General features: G+C 32.8%; 1 protein-coding gene across 1 annotated transcript in view; it reads left to right on the top strand.

Annotated features, from left to right (window-relative positions):
• The window catches only part of DNAH5 (dynein axonemal heavy chain 5), a 302,769-nt gene that overhangs the window by 211,801 nt on the left and 68,036 nt on the right, over positions 1–22,932 (top strand). Inside the window, exons 56-65 of the mRNA XM_074202020.1 lie at positions 314–545; positions 1,688–1,802; positions 2,123–2,299; positions 5,387–5,590; positions 7,114–7,293; positions 9,736–9,873; positions 10,749–10,884; positions 12,169–12,485; positions 13,245–13,400; positions 18,371–18,553. Coding sequence (XP_074058121.1) covers positions 314–545; positions 1,688–1,802; positions 2,123–2,299; positions 5,387–5,590; positions 7,114–7,293; positions 9,736–9,873; positions 10,749–10,884; positions 12,169–12,485; positions 13,245–13,400; positions 18,371–18,553 — 1,838 coding nt within the window. The remainder of the gene's footprint in view (positions 1–313; positions 546–1,687; positions 1,803–2,122; positions 2,300–5,386; positions 5,591–7,113; positions 7,294–9,735; positions 9,874–10,748; positions 10,885–12,168; positions 12,486–13,244; positions 13,401–18,370; positions 18,554–22,932) is intronic.

Genomic DNA, 22,932 nt, shown 5'->3' with positions numbered 1-22,932 from the left:
AGAACCCCAAATCCTAGATACTTTTCCATCTGGTAGAAAGAAATGACTTGAAATACATTTCTTCAGATGTTCAGCAATTGTAAATTATCTTTTAAAAGCAGAATTAAAAATATTATGATATTTGTAATATGTAAGATGATAGGAACATAGGATTTGAATTCAAGATCTTAAAGGTCATTGAATCCTTCATCTTGCAGATGAAGCAATTTAAACCTCCAAGGAAGAAAGGGACTTAACTAAAGTCATATAGGTAGTAGATCAATGAAAGGAGGAAGGTGCTTGCTCAACACTTCCATGTCTTTGTCATTTCTAGTATCAGAACACTTTCTGTTTTCCTACGACATTGACTGCACTTTTGAAACCAAAAAGGAGATTGTCCAATGTATGGGCTCCTTTCAAGATGGAGTGGCTGAAAAATGTGTCGAATATTTCCAAAGATATCGACGTCCTACCCATGTGACCCCGAAATCATACCTCTCCTTTATTCAAGGCTATAAAAGTATTTATAAAGAAAAGCATGCTGAAGTGCAGACACTGGCCAATAGGTAAGTTCTGTGAAAATGATAGTTTTTATAGTCAGCTGGTATAAGCATTGTCTTGGAGTAAGGAATACAAATTCAAATTTAACCTTAGAAACTTAATAACTACATAATCCTGTACATGACATTTAACCTTTGCCTGCCTCAGTTTCTCCAATTATAAAAAGTGAATCATAATAGTATCTTCTTTCCAGGTTCATTGTGAAGATAAAATTAGATACAATATTTTATAGTGTTTTGCAAAGTCCTATATAAGTATTAGTTGTTCATCTTTATTATTATTTCCTTCTGAAAATATGAAACTAAGTGAATGTAGAACATCATGTACAGCAATTAAGAGTAGCAAGGGTTGCCATGTGATTATTATGTACTTCCTGCTTCTCATTAGCCTCACATGTTGGTCAAATTTATGTATAATCCATTATTTCTCATATTATGGAATGATATAGTACATCAGAATGATTTTGATAATCCGACTATTTTGTCTCTACTAGCTATTTTTGCTCACTTCCCCTACAGTATAGTGAATGATTACAGTACATATGCCTCATTCGCTCAGTGGGCTAGAACTCTGTGTCAATTGTAATAGATTTGAATTTTTGGTATTGTATTCCCAGTAATCCTCAAGAGTAAACTCCAAATATACTTAATGAATTATAATGAATCTTACTGGAAAGAGAGGGAGGATAAAAATGTATAAGGGAGATATTGGAAGAAAAATAATAAGAAAAGAAGACCTAGGAGAGCTAACTTTTAAACTGATCTGTGGAGAGGGTACTATAAATAAGGAATGAATAAAGTGATTACTTTCTAAGAGCAGAGTACAGTGTATCCTTACTATTCTAAGAACATCATAGTGATAATGTTACATAATATCACATACATATATAAATATTAAATAAATATTTACACATATGACTATATACATGTGTATAGGAGTATCATAATATGAAATATAATATGTAGGAAGTAATAATTAAGGTAGGATATATGGGTTTTATCATAATATATGTATATGTGAGTATATATATATGCATATATGTGTACATGTAGATATGGAGCTTAGCTCAAATGGCAAGAGTAACTTTAAAAATGCTGCTATTTAACTACAAAATATGAATGCTACTTATTTTGATGTGTGATTCCAGAATGAATACTGGGTTGGAAAAACTGAAAGAAGCTTCTGAATCAGTTGCAGCACTTAGCAGAGAACTGGAAGTGAAAGAAAAAGAGCTACAAGTAGCTAATGATAAAGCTGATAAAGTAAGTGCATTGATAAGCACCAATTACTTTGGTCTTTTTTATTTGTCTATATTTCAGGAGACTGATATACTACATATTTAGTATACCCTATATGTGTTGATATAAGTCATATCATGATATTTAGCAATCAATAATTTTAAGATGATAAAAAATTATTTATTTATTTATTTTTGTTTCAATGAGGATAATCTTTTTAGGCATGAGAAATGAAAAGAAAATAGCACTAACTAACAAAAGAAGGTTAAAATGTACCTTTGCAGATGAGCTGACCTTTTCTTTTTTGTCATGGTTATCTTTGTTTGGTCTCTGCTTTGAGTTAGGTCCTGAAAGAAGTGACTGTGAAAGCCCAGGCAGCAGAGAAGGTCAAGGCTGAAGTCCAAAAGGTGAAGGACAAAGCCCAAGCAATTGTTGACAGCATTTCAGCAGACAAAGCAATTGCTGAAGAGAAGTTAGAAGCAGCAAAACCTGCCTTAGAAGAAGCAGAAGCAGCTTTACAGGTAACCCCGAATAATAAGACATGATTCATAGCATTTGGCATAAAGAATTAGACACAAAATGAAAGCCTGAGCTTAAGAAGCCACCTTGATGATTCTTAACAATGCACTGTCTTTAAACCAATTTTCATTCTTAGAGAGGTATTAAACTATATAATATTATAAATAATGATTTCTCTCCTCTCCTCTCCTCACCAAAAGGAAATCTACTAATATTGATTTTTGATATTTTCCTTCTGCAAGCATTTCAGGACTCACAGGACTAGTTTTTCATTTTTGTGAAATAAAAGGCTCCCCACACTGGAATGCTTCTATTTAATTCACAAATGAATCTAAAGGTGAAGAAACTTTTATTTTTTATTCAGTGAAATTGAGTCATTAAAGACAAATCATTGTATATCTTGGTAATGAAGCAGCTTCATTTTGGGGGGAAGATAGGAACAAATTTTGAGAGAAAAAATTCAAAAATGTTTTAAAGTGATAATCACTTTAAGGATAAATACCAGGAACAAAAATTTTATTCAATAAATAAAACAAAATTAATAACATTATATTTATATATAAATGACTCAGAGAAAATACTACCACCACCACCACCACCACCACCGAAAACTACAAACAACAACCACTTTGATCTCCTTAGCAAAAAGATATAGACAAATAGACACATATGTATATATATTTATTATCCATGCTTGCATGGATCCACATTAGTGAAAAGCAAGATTGACTGGACATAACCTAACCTCATTTTCAAAATCCTTTACTATGGAGAAAGATTATGAACAATATCAAATCACTATAGAGTGAAAAATAGTGAAAATTAATGTATAGAAATGTTGTAAGGTATAGTTTATCTCTATAAGGTTTTATTTTTAATTTCTGAAGCTAAATATAAAATTATGGATCAACTCTATTTCAACTCTAAATGTGAAAGACAGAGATTGACTAGACAATAATTCATTTGAGAAATATCTGGGTGATTCAAGAACAATATGATTCAATAGAATGTTATAAAGCATAAAAACTAATTTAAAGTTAGGCTGCATTAAATAACATAATGAACAGAATTAGAGAGTTGATAGTACCCCATATCTCAGATTGGACCATATTATCATGCTCCTTTCTGGAACATTAGGAACTTTTTCAATCTGGAGAATATTCAGATGATGCCAATCAGGATTATTCAGGATCGATATAATTATTTATTTAATGAACTAGGGATGTTTAGCCTCAAGAAGAGACTCACGGGGTCATGTCAGTAGTTTTAGTACAAACCAGGGAATAGGCTTGCTTGTATCTGATACCAGAGGGCAGAATTGGGAACAATGGTAGAAATTGTGAAGAGGCAAATTCCTCAGTATAAAGAAAAACTTCCTAATACAGCTTCCTCAGAATCAAATGAACTGAGGATTAATGAAATTCTATCTCGGAGATATCCCTCAAGTAAAAACTCCATTTGCTGACTATATTTGATGGGATGCTTATTCAAAAATTGAACTGGATGGCCTCTAGAGTCATTTTTATTCTAAGATGTTATAGTACTAAAATCCATAAAAATCATATCTTATTTCAGTAAGCAATGAGTTACATTAGGAAGTAGAAACTAGATGGACAGTAGAACTGGACCTGACCAACTGTAAACAGAGGAAATCCATTCTATAGATCGATTCTAGAATTAAATTAAATAGTTTCCCTTTGGCTTCTTTCAGTAGGAATTAGCAAATGTACCTAATTTTGGAGCCATCAAATATCTCCCTATTTGAATTTCCACTTGTGGTTTAACTTCTCCCATTCACTTTTGTATTCATGACCTTCTAAGAGTTTGAAGTCCAGTCTGTTAGGGCACTGACACTAATTCTCCATGCCTCTAAATTTTGCTGCATGTTTTTTTCTGTCATTTATACTGCTTCTCATTCCAGCTTCTGCAATTTCTTAGTAGAGTTGGCTAATCACTTGGGTTGGGTAGGACTATCAATGCCAGTGGAGTAGTGGAGTAGGGTTAAAGGGATCAGGCACCCTTCTGGCCACTATTCTTACCTTTACACCCTGATACATAATTCTATGGCAATTAACTGCATTCTTGTCATTTTTGACTCTAGTTCCTCAACTTTTGTATATTCCCTTGGTTATTAGTAGATGGAGGTATAACCAAAAGAGATGGAGGTATAACAAAGAGACAGAGAGAGAGAGAGAGACAGAGAGAGAGAGAGAGAGAGAGAGAGAGAGAGAGAATCTAATTATAATGTATATATTCAATTTCTATATTCAGTGCATTTAATCACTTATTATATAGTACTTTAAGGATTATAAAACACTTTATAAATATCATCTCATTTTAACTTTTTTAACAAACCCCAAGAGGTATATGGTATTTATTATCATCACCATTTTATACATGAGGAAACAATGACAGACAGCAGTTGAGTGATTTATCCAAGGTCACATAACTAGGAACAGTTGCTATTACCTCAAAAGATTATAGACATCTATTTGCTAATTTAATTTATAATTAAAAATATCTACAGGCAATGGAAAATAACTTTTCTAATAGTTTTGGTAAATTAGCATGGCACAACTTTCTTCACTGAATGATCAATTCTGGGCTAAAACACATCTAATTATTCAATCTGGCAGCCCTGGGGCAAAACACTATTGTCATTCCACCCTGACAGTTCTGTGTTATCTAAGAGAAATAGAGACACATTCTTGACCTACATAACTAATGAATAAAAACTATGACAGATACCTATAGTAGGTAGACTTTTTTCTTTAGAATCCCAGATGATTGCCTGAACACTAAGAATTCTTTTTCATTAAGATTGCTTCATTATCTAAGATAAGAATGTCAATAAAATTTTACAGGGTGTCTGTTTCCGAAATTTATCACTTTGTGTCAGTTCAGATTATCACAAAGGAACTCTCTGAAAAATGTGTGTCTTTGGCTAGGTATATGAACCTAGATCTCATGATTATACTTCTAACTTTTAAACAAATAACTGCTGTTCATGGTTAAAATATCAATAGTAAATTTATTGACCAAATTTTCTTCCAGAAGGCCTTATTTTTAATAATTTTTTAATTTTCTAGACAATCAAGCCTTCTGATATTGCCACCGTCCGCACCTTAGGGCGACCCCCTCACCTCATCATGCGGATCATGGATTGCGTGTTACTGCTATTTCAAAGGAAAGTCAATGCAGTGAAGATTGATCTGGAAAAAAGCTGTGTCATCCCTTCTTGGCAGGAGTCCTTGAAATTAATGACTGCAGGAAATTTTTTACAGAATTTACAGGTAGTTGTTCAAAAAAGAGCTGAATAAATAAGAATTTTTTTTTCAGAGTAAGGAATTGGTCACACTTTCTAGGAAATTATCTGAGGGTATTCTTCATTAAGATTCAGGGGGAATTGAAACATTGATAGATATAGATAGATAGATAGATAGATAGATATAGATATAGATATAGATAGATATAGATATAGATATATAGATATATATGTATATTCAAAATTCCTGTTCTTTTTGAAAACTATTTGTACTTATTTCTTTAATCTACTGAAATTGGAATTTATTGTTTTTTTTCTCCATCAAGATGCAGCAAATCATTTCAAAAATTGATTTCTCACAGAAAGGGAAAAATAAAAGGAAAGATGAAACATTGGAAATTAATAAAGATAACTGAGTCTTTGGTTGAATGGAAATATATTTTAATTCTTGTTGTTTTTTAGCTTTTATCTTCAATTATATCCTAATACTAGATAATTAGGTTAAGTATTCTGTCTTATCTTCCCCCCCTTTTATCTATGAGAGAAAATCTAATTAAAAATCTAAACAATTAGATGACTAAATTCTGATATTTCAAAAACAGAGATTTTCATGGCACTTTATTCTGAGATTCTGAAAGTAGAAGAGTGATTCTCTTTTTTGAAACATACTTAAGCTACAATTTTGTTATTAGTAGATAATTTCATTATGTAGACTTTACTTAGATTGATTGAAAGTGAGAATGATCTAGGAAATATGAAAATACTAATCATCCATATTTTCTCCATATCACCAATCTACTTTTCCTTTTCTTTTGTCATGACTGTGTCAAACTCCTATTCTATTGTGGTTCTTGCTACTGTTTTCTTAATGAAAAATCTCCTAGAGGCTTTGATGCCTCCCATCACTGCTTTGATCTTGCATCTATCTGCCTGGACCTGGAAATAAATATGTTAAGTTCTATTAGATGGTGACCTATAGGAATGAAGTAGAAATAAGCATTGCCTTTCCAAATATAATACCCCTCTCTTTTTTGAAGCAAGACACAGTATTTAGAAATGTTTCTATTATGAGAATCTCCCTTTGATTCACTTTAAAATGAATAAGAATCATTTAAATATTATTCATTGATGATAAGAAATCAAATTTGTCAATTGCTACCACGATTTTTCCAGGCCCTGCCTTCTCTGAAATCCCACCTTTTCCACCAAAGATTTTAGTTCTATATTTGTGAAAATATCATGATTTTTTGGTCATCCCTATCCCTTAGTCCAAGCCATTCCACTGAGACCTCAGCTTCTTTGGTAGCAGAGATTATAGACATGTGTCACCATACTTAGCAAGGAACACTGTTAATAATTTTTAGGTTTGATTCTATCATCTCATCACCATTTTAAGTTGTCATAGGTGATAATTTTGATTAATTTTCAAAGTATTAGATCAATTAGTATCATGAGGAGAAAGATTCAATAATTCTGAATTGAATAAAATGATAAATGTTAACATAATAATTTCTATAAAAAAGAAATATATTTTACCTTTTTCTTCCTTAGCAATTTCCTAAAGATACTATCAATGAAGAAGTGGTGGAGTTTTTGCTTCCTTATTTTGAAATGTCAGACTATAATATTGAAACCGCAAAACGGGTATGTGGCAATGTGTCGGGTCTCTGCTCATGGACCAAAGCCATGGTCTCTTTTTTTTCTACAAATAAGGAAGTATTGCCCTTGAAGGTAAGTTTCCTTTGTAGAATCATGGGAAACATTCATGGGAAAAAAAATCTCAAACTTTAGCTGATTTAATTCCCTCTAGTGGTTATAAGCAGATAAATTAGGAATCAACCACATGATTGCAAGCAATTGGGTGGGAAAGCCTGGGGCACAAAAGAAGAAGGCCAACAGTTTAGCTTTCTTCTTAGTCTACTGTTGTCATTCAGAGACCTGTAAGCTTTTAAATAATAACTCTCAGCATGAAGATTAATTCCACTGTGGGTGACTGATTGCTTTTTAAAACCATTATGTCCACAGAAGCCAATTCAAAACTAAATTGTATAGCATAGTATCCATAAAGTATTCTGCAAAAGACCATTGTCTTAGCCTCTATTAAGATCAGAGAGTCTAAGTAGGGAGCTCCAAGAAATGAATCTGATTCAAGACAGATGACCACTGTGATCTTGAAAACATACCCACCCATAACTAGTCCAAGAAACAAGTCATGAATACCAAGGCCAAAGCTCAACTATACCTTACCAAATTACTTAGCTGTGTGACCTTCAGCAAGTCACTTAACCCCCATTGCCTTGCAAAAACCTTAAAAAAAAAGAAAGAATGCTTGCTAAGAAAAACCATTAAGGCCAGTATTGTATATAGTTCGACCATGGCCTCTAAACAACATCTTCATCCATTTCTCATTTAGATGGAACAGACTTATTTTCCTGAACGCACTTTGAGAAAATATTAACAATCCAAGGAGATTCTTTATTCTACCATAATTTTATTTTCTATTAATGGCTTAACATGTTGTTTAACATAAATGTCCTAACATGACATACTAATCTAAATCACTAGAACAGTTAGGGCTTAAGAATGAAAAGATTCAAAACAAAGAATCAAAGGATTCAAAATACTCCAACAAGTAGTTTTTTGAAAAATGTATATACATACATACAGTTAAATATACACATGAGTGTGTGGATGAGTACACATACACTTAAAACATGCATATGTGCATGTATATGTATAAGAATCTATGCATATATTTATATTTTTTATGTATGTGTATACATTTGTGCAAAAACATATATATATATATATATATATATATACATATTCCATATATATTACACTTTTTTGCCTTTCCTTAGTTCAAACGTCATCTGGATATAACTTTATCCCTAAGATCTGAATAGTTAAGAGTTTTTTTCTTTTTTCTAACATAGGGGACAAAAGAAAAGAGCTCTGAAAAAGTGCTAATGGCCTTCTAGTCTCTAAAATAAATAATTTCAAGAATGAAGAAGGAAAGCAATGTGAATTGATTAAAGATTTAAAAATAAAAATAATTATGGCTGAAAATAGTTTCCAAACTTATTGATTTTTATACTGAACCTCTCGGTTAACAGGAATAGGTTCCCTTATTTTTCCACTCATGCTCTGTCCAATCAACAATATTCTTTGAAATATTCAGTCGATTCAAAAAACATTTATTAAGCACCAGTTGCATGTCAGGAAATGTGCTAGACTTTTGATATACAAAAACAGAAACACAATGGTTCCCGTCCTCAGTAAATTTCTGCTGGATATTGGTAACAAGGAAACATGAGTAAATGCAAGGTAATTTTGTGCTTGTGGTCAGGGGCACACTAACACTTTGGGAGGGGGAATATCTGTTAAGGTTTCCATGTAGGAAATAACAACAGAAGTGAGCTGTGTGGAGAACTAGGGATTCTGGGAATCAGAGATGAGGCAGGAGAGCAGTACAAATAAGTCACAACCTATGAATTATCACATTGTTAGGAGATAATTATATTAACAGAATAGCAAAGGATCCCACTTAGCTACAAGCTTGAAGACTGAGTTTGCCGAGATAAGCAGAAGCCTGATTTTGCACAGACATCTAGAGTTATTATCCTGGAAGGCTTGAAGGTCCATGGCTGAAACTATTTATCACGTTGCATTATAGTAGTAATCTGAAGACAAAGAAAAACAAAACAAAACAACTAGCTACGTGTAAAGACAGGGTAGCTTCTTTAGGAGTTAGGTTAGCCTTTATCAGATAGCTCTAAACATTCATCCTTCCTAAAATGGTTCCTTATTGAAATATCCCATCTTGGGGTGGTTAGGTGGTGCAGTGGATAAAGCACCGGCCCTGGAGTCAGAGGTACCTGGGTTCAAATCTGGTCTCAGACACTTAATAATTACCTAGCTGTGTGGCCTTGGGCAAGCCACTTAACCCCATTTGCCTTGCAAAAAATCTAAAAAAAAAAAAAGAAATATCCCATCTTCTTAAAGCATATTTCCCTTAGATAGAAACATTTCATTTTTGGAAGTAAACCCACTTCTAAATTAATGCCAAATGATTTTATGCATAATATAACTATGTATGGTTTTCAGGCTGCAACCAAATGTTCTAATATTCAAGCATACCTGTCAACAGTTTATGCTATATCTATTCCCCAGGCTAATTTGGTGGTGCAGGAGAACCGCTATGTCACTGCAATGCAAGATCTGCAGAAAGCTCAGGCTGAGCTAGATGACAAACAAGCTGAACTGGATGTTGTACAGGAGGAGTATGAAAACGCCATGTCAGAAAAACAGGTAATTACCCCAAGGTGGCAGAAGCTTGTCAGATAGTTACAGGGTCGTACCAAACATTTTGTGCCTTTTTTTCCTATCATTAAGATGAGACCTGAAGCCACAATTCACTTAGAAGAAGAAACTCTGAGTCAACCCAGGCTAAATTTTTAAGTGCATTTAATATATGCTAAAAACTATATGAATTGGTTCCTGGTGTAGAGAAAAAAATATTCAACTTAATTGTTCTGCTTATTTTTGTAATGGTAAAAGTAAAAAATGGGGGAGGGGGAGTTTTCCCTTTAAGAAGTATTCATTCAATGCTAGGATGTGACTGTGATCTTCTGCGCTCCACTCAATAAACTATGAGTTCTAGGCTAAAATATAGAATCCCTTCATAAACTTGGCCATTTCCTACTTTTCCAGTCTTCTTATACTTTACTTTGATACAGTGTCACTGGCCTTGTTCCTTACACAAGACACTTCAGCTCTCATTTATAATTTATGTCTTTAAATTTGTTAGTATCCTTAAAATATGATACATACACACAGACCAGTACATTTTCTAACAAATGAGTTGAAAGGATATGATTAGATTATGAATTATACTTCTGCTATATTTATTATTCATTCGGGACTTTCCTCTGCAGTAATATCCCAAGTCACCACCATTCACATGTATCAGGTAAAAGTATTAGAGACACAGTGTTTAGGAAGAATGAATATGACATTAGAGACCAGACTTCATGGTCTCAAACTTTTTAAAGTGAAAGCAAATACCAGAGATATTCCACTTTATTCTTCCTATGTAATAAAATGGTTAATAATTTCTGTCTTAGAAATATTTTTCAATGATGTTTTTAAAATTATACTTTCTTTTTGGATTTTATCTTTTGTAGACACTACTTGAAGATGCAGAACGTTGTAGACATAAGATGCAGACAGCTTCCACATTGATAAGTGGACTGGCAGGTGAAAAAGAAAGATGGACACAGCAGAGTAAAGAGTTTGCTGCACAAACGAAAAGGCTTGTTGGTCAGTAAAATTTCATAAATATCATTTTATAAACTAGATTTATAAGTTAATAGTTTTATAAGATAATGTTGATAAGTTTTCTCCTATAATTGGAGGTCTTCAAGGAGAAAGTGTATAACCACTTTATAATTTAGACAGGAATATTTTAGGTGGAACTTGAATTAAATGACCTTTGAGGTCCCCCGGCAATAATTAATCCTATGATTCTCCCCTAAAACAATAATACATTATGAAACAACACTGATTTGGATTGAGAATTTTACTTGCTATCAGTTGAGTAATAACTTTGGGACCTTCGGCAAATCATTTTTCCTTTCTGAGACACAAAATAAGAAAATAACAAGGCGATATCTAGCATTTCTTCAACTCTAAAATCATGTCGTATTATAGACATGAAGCATGACAGTGATGGCTATCCTGGGTATTTAATTCTAACAAAAATTTAGTGTTGACTTTTCCATTATTTTCATAATTTCAGTATGTTAGTGTGATACAGGGTGGTTTGACATTTTCCCTGGCATATTGGAGCAAAATTTTCCATCATTAATTACCAGGTTATTTAAGGAGTATATGACATAGTAATTAAAATTATTTTTAATTCTGTTCTTGTCTTATGAATTAAACTATTAGTCACCCAATTTAGAATAATTATCTAACAAGAAAAATACTAAATAAAATATGGATCTATGTTTAGCACATGTAGAGCCTTCTTTAGATTGCTTTCTGTCAGGGGCAGGGAGGAGAGAAGGGAGAGAGGGAGAAAAATGTAATACTGAAAACCTTGCAAAAATGATTGTTGAGGGGACAGCTAGGTGGTGTAGTAGATAGAGCACAAGCCCTGGAGTCAGGATAGACTTGAGTTCAGATCCAGCCTCAGACACTTAATAATGATTTAGCTGTGTGACCTTGGGCGAGTCACTTAACCCCATTGCCTTAAATCAAATAAAATTTTAAAAAAATGATTGTTGAAAGCTATCATTGCATGTGGTTGGAAAAATAAATAAATAAAATGTTTTTAAAAAGAAAGGGAAAAAGTACTAAATATACTAGGCTGATCACTAAGGATTTGGGGATGCTATTTGATATGCCAGTCAATCCTGCTTTAACATAGAGTCCAAAAATTGGTCTTTTACACATCATATATTGAGTTATTCTTAATCCTTTGATTTGTGAAATGTGAATGAAAATGATTGTAATAATTCTATTCTTTTTTGCTTAGAGTTTTGTGCATGGTGATAAGGAGGTAAAATGTTTTGTTTTGTTTTGGTTTATGGTCTGTTTTAGGGGATGTATTGCTAGCTACAGCTTTTCTATCTTATTCTGGTCCATTTAACCAAGAATTCCGCAATCTGTTGTTAAATGATTGGCAAAGGGAAATGAAAAACCGAAAAATTCCATTTGGCAATAATCTCAACCTCAATGAGATGTTGATTGATGCTCCAACCATTAGTGAGTGGAACCTCCAAGGGCTGCCAAATGATGACCTATCCATACAGAATGGAATTATTGTCACAAAAGCATCTCGTTATCCTTTGTTAATTGATCCACAGACTCAAGGCAAGATTTGGATTAAAAATAAAGAATGCAAAAATGAACTCCAGGTAATTGTGCATACACATAGTCATGCTACCAGACATTTTCTTTTGCTGCCAAAAATTTATCCTGAAACATAGAACAGAATGATTTGAAATTTTTAGAAATGTTGGCTCTATTTCCATAGAAAAATGTAGCAGATGGACATCTTAAGAATTAGTGTATAAATTTGGCAAATTGATTTGTTTTTGTATTCTTCTGGTTGGTTTATATTTGTACAGTTTTAATAGCTAGCCAGCAGTATGAATTGTGAACTCTGACTCTTCATGATAATTGGAGCTTGGCATATCTCATTACAGTAATTGTGTAGCATTTAGGATCAGACACACAAAGGAAAAATATATGTGATCATTTCTAATTAAAAGAAGTGATTGCAGTGGGAAACATGGAAGTGGGGAAAGCAAAGAAGCGTTCTCTGATAAGTACTGCACATCACATTTTGAATGAAAGCTTTAATTTTTTAATAAGTGACAAGAATTCCAATACTGACCCAAATATAGGCCAACCTTGATACTGTCTATACTGTTAAAATGAAATCACAAAGGAAGGCAAACTGAAAAAATAAGGTTAATATACACTCAGCTTTTTGACAAAGCATATTTTGATGATAACATGTGAACAATGCTTGTATCAGTTTAGTAATTCAATAGTCTATCATAGGTCTATTGTAGCATCTTTGTGAGATTTCAGAAATAGTTGTGTTGATAACTTATTTAGTTATGTTATTCTAAAAATGATAAATAACTAAATTGTATTTGCATTTTCAGATCACATCTCTGAATCACAAGTACTTTAGAAATCATCTTGAGGATAGCCTTTCTCTTGGGAGGCCACTGCTTATTGAAGATATTGGGGAGGAGCTGGACCCAGCTTTAGATAATGTTTTAGAAAGAAATTTTATTAAAACTGGCTCAACATTTAAGGTGAGTTAAACCAATTATTATCAAATTAAATGAACATAAACAAAAGTAGATGAACTTTAAATATACACAGCCACACAATAAAAAGATATACTCACAAATTTAATGTATCTGATATATGTTATTATGATTTATGTGTATATATACATATATATCTGATATATATGTTAATATGATTTACGTGTATATATATGGATATTTGACTTTTAAACTTTTTGACAGAAATATTTTTCTCTTCTAACATCTTGAGTTATATTTAAAAAAGAAATAGCAATAATATTAATTTCTTACAATTTTGTATTTTTCTGTATATTTACTATTGATTGTGTTGCCTCAAAAGATTAAAATTTTTCTGTTATGAACAAGAAGCCCAAGAAGGTGTGGAGCAAATCATTTTACCTCTCTTGGTTTCAATTTGCTCTTATGTAAAGTTAAAAGTTGAATTATGCTGACTAAGCTATTTTTTGTGACTTTATGATTTGAAGTCTTGTTGACTATAAGTTTGTGTGGAAAAAAATTCTTGTTGCTTAAGTTATAAAACATTCATCCATCTGTATATTTGCCTCTGTATCCAATTTTTGGAGGACTGAAAAATACATTTAACATGTACACAGACATGTATTATTGCTTTATATAGAATTATAGCTATGTTATAACCACACACATGTAGCAGAATCTTTCAGTTGGTGACTCTCACATTTAGTCTATGTGGAGTGCTAATGCAATCAAGAAACATTTTCAGATATCATCTCATCATTCTATCAATTAATCCATTTGCTCTGATTCCCTACTCTTCATTTAATCTTTTTTAGATAAAATATATATATTAAATAAACTAGTGAAACTTCTTTTATCATACACTTTCCCTTCATCTTGTTTCCTATATTGAACTCCCTAATTGCATAGGCTTAAACAAATATCTACATTGCTGACTATATAATTTATTGTGCTACAAGCAATAAAACAATTATTTAAAATATAAGTTATTATACTGTGAGAATAAAATTAGATATGTTTCAAACCATCAGTGCTAAAGATGACTTTTTCATTTCTGAAAATACAGACTGACTATTCAGACCTTTCAGGATTCTAATTAAAATCTCTTAAAAATTTGTATCATAATATTTCAGTTATTTCAGGAAAGAAGTTCTTTTATTTCTTTCTCTTCTCAGTTTCTCTCTAGCAATTATGTAAACTCCGTTGAATTGCATATGAACAGCTTATCTCTCTAAATTAGATTCACTTTTATATGTACCATAGCAATACATACAGTAACAATATTCATGTTTTCTGTGAGAAAAGCTTTTGGAACTAATACTGTTCTTCTTTTCATGTCCAAATAGTTTTCAGTCACTTCAAAAAAGTTTTTTGGTATTTCAAATCTGTTATTAATATTATATGCAATATGCATATTACAAATTCAAAGTACAACTTCACTTGTTTATATATGAAGCATGATGCATGTACATATCATCATAGTATATAGAATGGAAAGGCAACACTAATAACAATAATCATAGTATTGCTAGTTTAATATATTAGTGGTATATATATATAACATTGAACATAAAAATAAAAAGCTAAACATAATTTTTGAGTATTTCTAAATTCACAAGTAACTACTTTTCCTGTTTCTTCTACAACATTGTTATCTTAGTTAGAAGTTGAACTGTTCCATAACTTTTTTATATGCTATATGTCATTTCTATGTATATCTCTGAACTTGATGGTAGAATCTACCATCATCTTTGAGTTTTATAGGTTGTATCTTTTCTGTGTAGATAACTATATATGAAGTATTAGGCAAGGAAAGAAAGTATTTGACCCTTTAGAAAGGGTAAAAGAGTATGATGTTTGCTGCCCAATAATTCTAGTGGAAATGTCAAAACCCTAACAGAAATCTGTACACAATGTTTGCAGAACAGACTAAGTCCTTTGATACTGTCAGTTATGAGAATTTATGGAAAAATTATATCAAAGTTTTATTTCCTGGAGAAATCCAACAATATCATAGCTCATGACATGCTTACCTGAGTTCTGGATAAAGAAAAGTGCTCTCATGCTTTCCAAGTCATCAATGGAGTTAAATGAGACTGTGTGCTTGTTCCCACACTTTTTAGCATGATGTTTTCAACTGTTTTCAAATGCCTTCAATGAGGATGACCATGGCATCAAGCTTAGTTACCACACTGATGGTAAATTCTTCAACTTTTAAAGTCTTTAAGTAAAAACTAAAGTGGAAGGAGTGTTGGTCTATGGTTTTCTGTTTGCAGATGATTATGCAACCAACACAGCTTCTGTAGCTAAGATGGAAAAAAGAATGGGTTGATTCTCTGCTGCTTGTGCTAATTTTGATCTAATAATTGATGCCAAGAAAACATAGGTGCTCCATCAATATGCATTCCAGGGATATATGCATTGATAATGAGGTTGGCACATACCCATTGCTATAACTAGTTCAGTGTTTTGGACGTTCCAAGGGAAAGTGTGGGAGTGAAGTATTAGACTAACTATCAATTGAAGGTCTACAGAGTTGTGCTGACCTCATTGTTATATACCTGTGAAACCTAGTCAATATTCTAGTGACATTCCAGGAAACTGGATCACTTGTATTTGAATGTCTTAGGAAGATTCTGAAGACATCTGGTGGTCTGAAGATTACCTAGCAGGATAAAACACCAGATACTGAGATTCTTTTCAAATTGAGTTGCCAAATCATTCAAACTATGCTGCAGAGAGGACAGCTCTGATGAACTGACCACTCTCATTGAATTTCAAATTTCAAATTGAATTTCAATTGCCAAAAAGATGGTTTTATGGAAAACTCACATATGGCAAATTCTCTATGGTGATATGGAAAAGACAACTCTTTTTAGAACTTTGGAATTGATTACTTGACATGGGAGACACTGGCACAGGATCACCCAGAATTACATGTTCTCATCACAGAAAGTGCTGTATTCTATGAGCAAGGCAGAATTGAAGTAACCCAAAAGGAACATGAAATGTGGAAATTGAGAGAATCTATACCAAATAGTCATAAGGACTATTTATACCTTACCTTCTTAGCTCACGTTGTTGTGATCAGTCATAGAAAGATACACTAACATAGTGATATCATTTTGGCCCTCTTCATGAATGAAGGACAATCATATGCACACACACACACACACACACACACACACACACACACACACACACAACTATTTAGGGAATGTTCTGCTCATGGATTAAAATCCTCCTAATTTTGTCTGTATTGCAGTCTTCATCAGGCCTAGACAGAGTTGTTCACTTCCTGTATTTAGTGTTTTACTACCAGAAACTGTCTCTCGGAGCTATTGTTTGGTTTAGACAGCAGAGTTAGAATTAATGTACAGTTTCTTCTCAAAGTTCTTAATGATTCTCCATCATTACTTCCTCTTACCATTAATCCACCTAACAATCATATGGGAAATTGATTTATTAAAAACTCCCATTATTTCCTGATGTTATTCTATACACAGATGAGTTGCTTAATTATTCATTAACTTGATAAAGAATAGATCTCTGGTAACATATGAATATTTTTGGAGCTATTGATGCACATGTTAAATATAAAAAATATTTTCCCATTTGGTCTAACTGGTTTTTAACATTATTTTCTTCAGTATTTTTTTTTTTTTTGTATTTCTTTCACCAAGTTGCTGATTTGGTTTTCATGACTTATCTGCATCACTCTCATTTCTCCTCCCAATTTTTTTCTACCTCCCTTAATTTCTTTTCAAAATCTTTTTTGAGCTCATCCATAGCCTGAACCAATTTTCTATTTCTTTTGGAGTTTCTGGATACAGAAGTTTCAACTTTGTCATCTCCTGAGTGTGTATTTTGATCCTCCATGGGACCAAAGTAATTTTCTCTGGTCAGAGTCGTCTTTTTCTGTTGTTTGTTTATTTCCTCAACCTATGACTGATTTGTCACACTTCCAAGGCTTTGGTGTTGGGACAGCCCACAGGGACCTTAATTACTCCAAGGTATTATGAGAGGCTCTGACTGCTCTCTTTCCTGTGCTCTGGGATGTGAATGACCACAGGCTCTCCCTTCTGTCATGGAGCTGTGAGAATGGTCCCTTCTCGGCTGTGGTGATATAGGGTCTCCAGACTGTAACCTGGATCTGAGTCTGGGCAAACACCTAAGTCCTGCCCCAGGGAGAGCAGAGAGACCTCTGCAGTCTCTCAAGATGCCTCTTAACATATGTGGCTGCACTGGAGGTGCATGCTGGCTTCTCCAATTCCTGCTGCGGGTTCTCACTGCAGGGCTGCTTTGAGGCTGACACTCACTATGCATGTACTTTGTTGTGCCAGAGTTCTCTTACCACCCCTTCAAGCTGTTCCTGGTGATCCCTGGTCCAGGAGGTCTGAAAACTTCCCCCTTTGCCATGACCCGTGTTCTCCCAGGGATCTAAGCACCCAGCCCAGCTGCTCTGACCACAACTTTTTCCAACCCCCAGTCCTGGTGAAATAGACCTTTCCTGTGGAACTTCTAAGTTGTCTTGGACTGTGAAATTGTATCACTTAGTCTTGTTGTGGGTTCTGCCCCTCTAAATTTTGGCTAGAATTATAATTTGGTGGCTTTTGAAATTTTGGGGGGAGCAAGTTTCTGGGAATTCCTGCCTTCACACAGCCATCTTGGCTCTGCCCTATGATTTCATTTTCAGGGTCTTACTGTGAAAACTCTTGCTGATATAGGATAACAGTTTGTTTATAACTTATTGTTTAAATAATTGTCTGTGGTCACTAAAAGTTATATGACTTGATCTTGGTCACTCAGCTAATATGAGTTAAAGGCACTCACTTAATATGAGTTAAAGTCACTCACTTCAATATAAATGTTCCTGATTCCAAGTCTAGCACACTTTTCATTATACCTCTATAATCTATCTAAAAACAATTAAAACATCTATATTTTACTTTTCTTTCCAACTTGGCTCTCATAAGGTAAAAGTTGGTGATAAAGAAGTGGATGTTATGGATGGCTTCAGATTGTACATCACTACAAAACTGCCTAATCCTGTCTATACACCTGAAATCAGTGCTCGAACTTCCATCATTGACTTTACTGTCACCATGAAAGGCTTGGAAGATCAGTTACTTGGAAGAGTCATTCTTACTGAGAAACAAGTGGGTATAAAAAAGTCTCCTCAGTATATACCTCTCCCAGAATTTTGCAGTGATAAAAAAAATGGTCTGTAATTTGCCTTAAACTTTAATTTTTGAATTTTCTCTCACTTAAATGCATATACATATATATAATTATTATTCTCTTTCTAGTTTCTCTCTACCCTACCAAAGATTTCCAATTTTTCTATATATCTTGACTATAGATGTGTGTATAAATGAAAAAAGATTTTTTTAAAAATTATCATTTTGTTTTATTTTTCTCTCCAAAAATTTTATGTTTTCTCCAGTTTATTATTTTAGTCATAAAATCTGTAACTAGGTTACCATTACATTTTTCTTAAGAAAATATTTTACTAAATGTTAATTGAACATTTATCAAAATATCTCTTTTCATGAAGATGGGAAAGGCTTCATATTTCCAACCTCACTGTTGAAGATTTTTACCTCATTGTTCTACTAACACATCCAAATTGACATGCTTCGCAAACTTCAAAACTGAACTAATTTTCCTTCCTCTTTCTCTCCAAATCCATTCCATATTGAGACATCTCCATATTTATATTATACACAATTCTTCTAGTATTTAAATTCTGACGTTTGAACTCATATTTATATTACTTCTTCCTCATTCTCCCCTGAAATTACTTGGAAAATACCATTCATTGTATTTTGGTTATCTTGCATATACATTCTCTTCATTCTATGGGAAATGCTAATTATTTACTTCAGGCCCTCACCTATCTTCAGTTAGATTGCCTTAATAGTTTCTTAATTGTTTTCCCTGCTCCTTTCTTAACAATGCTTTTTATTGCTTAAAAAAAATCTTTTCTAAGGTGAAAAAAACATCATGCTATTCCTCCAATCATAAACCTCTAATTTCTCCTCATTGCCTATATGATAAATTTTTAATTATTTAGTTGTGTTTTGAAGGCTCCCAGTGTATCATTCTAGATATTTGGGACTCAGATTCTCTCTTAGCCCAATTTCATAAACTTTTCAAATGTAACATATTTTGCTTCTTTCCTGATTCTTCAAATTCTTCAAATATTTTATTTATATATTATATTCCCTTATTAAATTGTTAAGAATCTTCTTGAAGTAATAGACTATATAATTTTGCATTTTTATCTTTAGTATCTTCCTTGTTGAAGATATGGACCAAAACAGGAAATTAAAAAATATTTGTTGAATTTTAATAAACATGTCTAAGCCACAATGATGTTGAGTGTAGAATGGAGAAAGTTTCTGATTATTTTAAGATTTATTTTATATTTAATATATATTAATATATATATTATTAATTAATTAATATATTAATATAATATATTTAAGTGCTCAATACTGGATTGGATCATCCTTTAAGTTTCAAAATAAATTCTATGTGCTATAAGTGCAACTTTCCATTTTCATTTTCAGAGGACACATTATACACTGTAACCCAGTATACCTACCTCCTCCCAACTTCTTTACATCCAGGGCTTCTGGACATGCTGAAATCTCTGTACAATTAAAATTTTAGACTAATAACTTGGAGGAAAAATTTATTTATATGTGTATATATGTGTATGTGTATATATGTGTATGTTATTGTTTAGACATTTTAGTTGTGTACAATTCTTTGTAACCACATTTGGGGTTTTCTTGGAAAAAATTCGAGTGGTTTTCCATTTCCTTCTCCAACTCATTTTGCAAATGAGGAAATGAGACAAATAGGCTTAAATAATTTGTCCAGGATCACACACTTAATAAATGTTGAAGGCTAGATTTGATGAGGCTTCATGACTTCAGGCCTGTCACTCTATCTACTAAATCACCTAGATATCCAATGAATATAATAACCTCAGCTGAACCATTGACTAGTCCAAGTCATCATTAGTCTTAAAGTAAATGATTTCCTAATAGTGAAAACTTAACAAAAGAAGATCGCATCTGAAGAGTCATCTTTTCCTAAGGAGGACAGTTATATAATAACAAGATTGATTTTGATCTATGAATACTTACAATTTTAACATTCACTAAAGTCAAAATTAACTAAAGAATGTTCAGAAGACTGGAAAGTTCTTTGAACTCCATTCTATTTGAATACCTTTCTATTCTTATTGAAACTGTCTTTACAATCTCAAACACTGCTAGTTTTTATTATCTCTACTTTCAAAGATAAAATCTTACTTATGGGAATTTTTTAATTATGAGGAAATTGAAATATTAAAAAGAATGTTACAAGCATCAACTTTGTTTATCTTTGCTATTTTTAGTCTATGATGAATATAATAGAGGATTTAAAAATCTACAATATTTTATTTTAGTCGTCAGTTTGAAAAAGGAAGAATCATTCAGCCTGGTAGAGCAAAGACTAAGATATGGCAAAATAAATAGTCATCTAGTGAGCAACATCCAACAAGACATATGATGGACTTTTAAAAATGGTACTTTTGTGAATTCTTAGATTTTCATCTTTTTTAACGATTTTGATCAGCATTCTAACAATTTTAATTTTTTAAAAAATATTCTTTAGCACCTCTTTTTGACCCATTTACCTTCACCCCTCAGTTTTATTCTTTCATCATCAAACCTGATCCTGGGATCCTATTTGGATGCCAGGACTAAATGATAACTCATTTACAATAACTTATTTTGCTATTTTCCTCAAGCAAAAGGGACTGAGGAAATTTTGGCTTGAGCTCTCTTTGAAGACAGGCTGATTTTAAAAAGCCATTTCCTTTTTATATATCTTCATTAATGATCTTTTAATATTACTGTCTGGAATTCCATTACGATCTAAAGTCAAGTTCACTATCCCATAGTATGAAGATTCCATTTTCTTTCCTTTTTGAAACAACTTTTCCTTTTTTCCCAGGCTTGTGGTCTCTTTCTCAATCTATACCAGCTTTCACAGATCACTGAAAGTTGTCCATCCAATATCCCATTTCTCTCATAGTTTTGGGAATCAAATCCTCTGGGCCAAGTAACTAGATCTGAACCATGACAGTAAGTGCTCACTTAGTGATTCCTTTCTTCTCTTGAATATTAATCTCTTATTAAACATTTTTGAAATTTCCTTTCTAAGGGGCAGCTAGATGGCACAGTGGATAGAGCACCAGCCCTGGAGACAGGAGGATCTGAGTTCAAATCCAGTCTCAGACACTTAATAATTGCCTAGCTGTGTGACCTTGGGCAAGTCACTTAACCCCATTGTCTTAAAATTAAAAAAAAAAGAAATTTCCTTTTAATAGTTCATCCATTATTCTTTTGGCAAGAAAAATAAAAAAGGATTGAAATAAAAGTTGAGTAGTTCTCTTTTATCTCCATTTTTCAGCTCACAACTGTTCTGTTCCTTCTTTCATCCTTTGTACCAATATAGATATAAACAGACACACACAGGCACACATACACATACACCTTAGGCATTTTTATTACCTTTAGATTCCATACCAGCTTTATTATAACTTGAGATTTCATACTCCTGACACATTCTTCTAAAAATATCTTTGTGATGTCCTTAGGATTCTTCAGTAAACAGAATTAGCCCAGAGCCTTTGTGTACTTGAAATATTCTTAAAAAACCATAGCAAAAATGGTGGCAATGGAACACAACCTTTAGTAAGCCCTCTTAAATTGGAAAAATTTAAAATTGGAATATGATAATGTATAATTTTTCTTTCATCTAAGAATCAGCTTAGCACAAACGTGCATTTGTTTTTAACAGAGTTATGCTGTATTATTTAATATTAATATTTTTAGGGTTCATACCTTAATTCCTTCCAACAGTTCCTGCAAACCCCCCAAAAAAGGTTATAATTGAGCACAAGTAAGTTTTTCTGCTGGGCTAGCACTTTTTAAATTGTGGACAACCCAAAGTAAATTGCTTTACTTTATGTTCTGAAAAGTTTTTTTTTTTATTAGACTTAAGTTTGAGCAGTAGTCTTATTTCTAATATGTTTACCAGAGTCAACTCTAGCTAAGATTATGAAGTAGACAAAATATTCCATCCATATACAATTTAATTGCTTCTACTCCCACATTTATTCAAACTGTAAATTATTTCTCAAGCTGACTCATGCTCTATCTCACCCAAGGCAGGACTGACAGTTACCAGTGATTAGGCAATTGTCTGGTTAAATGCTGGGGGAAGGAGAAGTAATCTCAGTCTGAGACTGAGGAGATAAATGTAAAAAGGCACAATACCATTTGTAGTCATGGTTAGCAAATTAAGAATGCCCTTAATTTAAACTGTAAGAAACCCACTAGTGACCCCAGCATTTGGTTTGTGCCTATATCAAGGTTGAGATTGGAACAAATTTCTGCATCCCACAACTGAGCAGCCCATCTTTAGTTAAGGCCTATCCGTTTTATAGAATTTGCAGGACAGTCACCTTAGA

The sequence above is a fragment of the Macrotis lagotis genome, chromosome X, assembly GCF_037893015.1.
Source record: "Macrotis lagotis isolate mMagLag1 chromosome X, bilby.v1.9.chrom.fasta, whole genome shotgun sequence".
In the NCBI taxonomy this organism is placed as follows: domain Eukaryota; kingdom Metazoa; phylum Chordata; class Mammalia; order Peramelemorphia; family Peramelidae; genus Macrotis; species Macrotis lagotis.
Note: the sequence above shows the minus strand (reverse complement) of the source record. Positions and strands in the feature narration are given on the sequence as shown.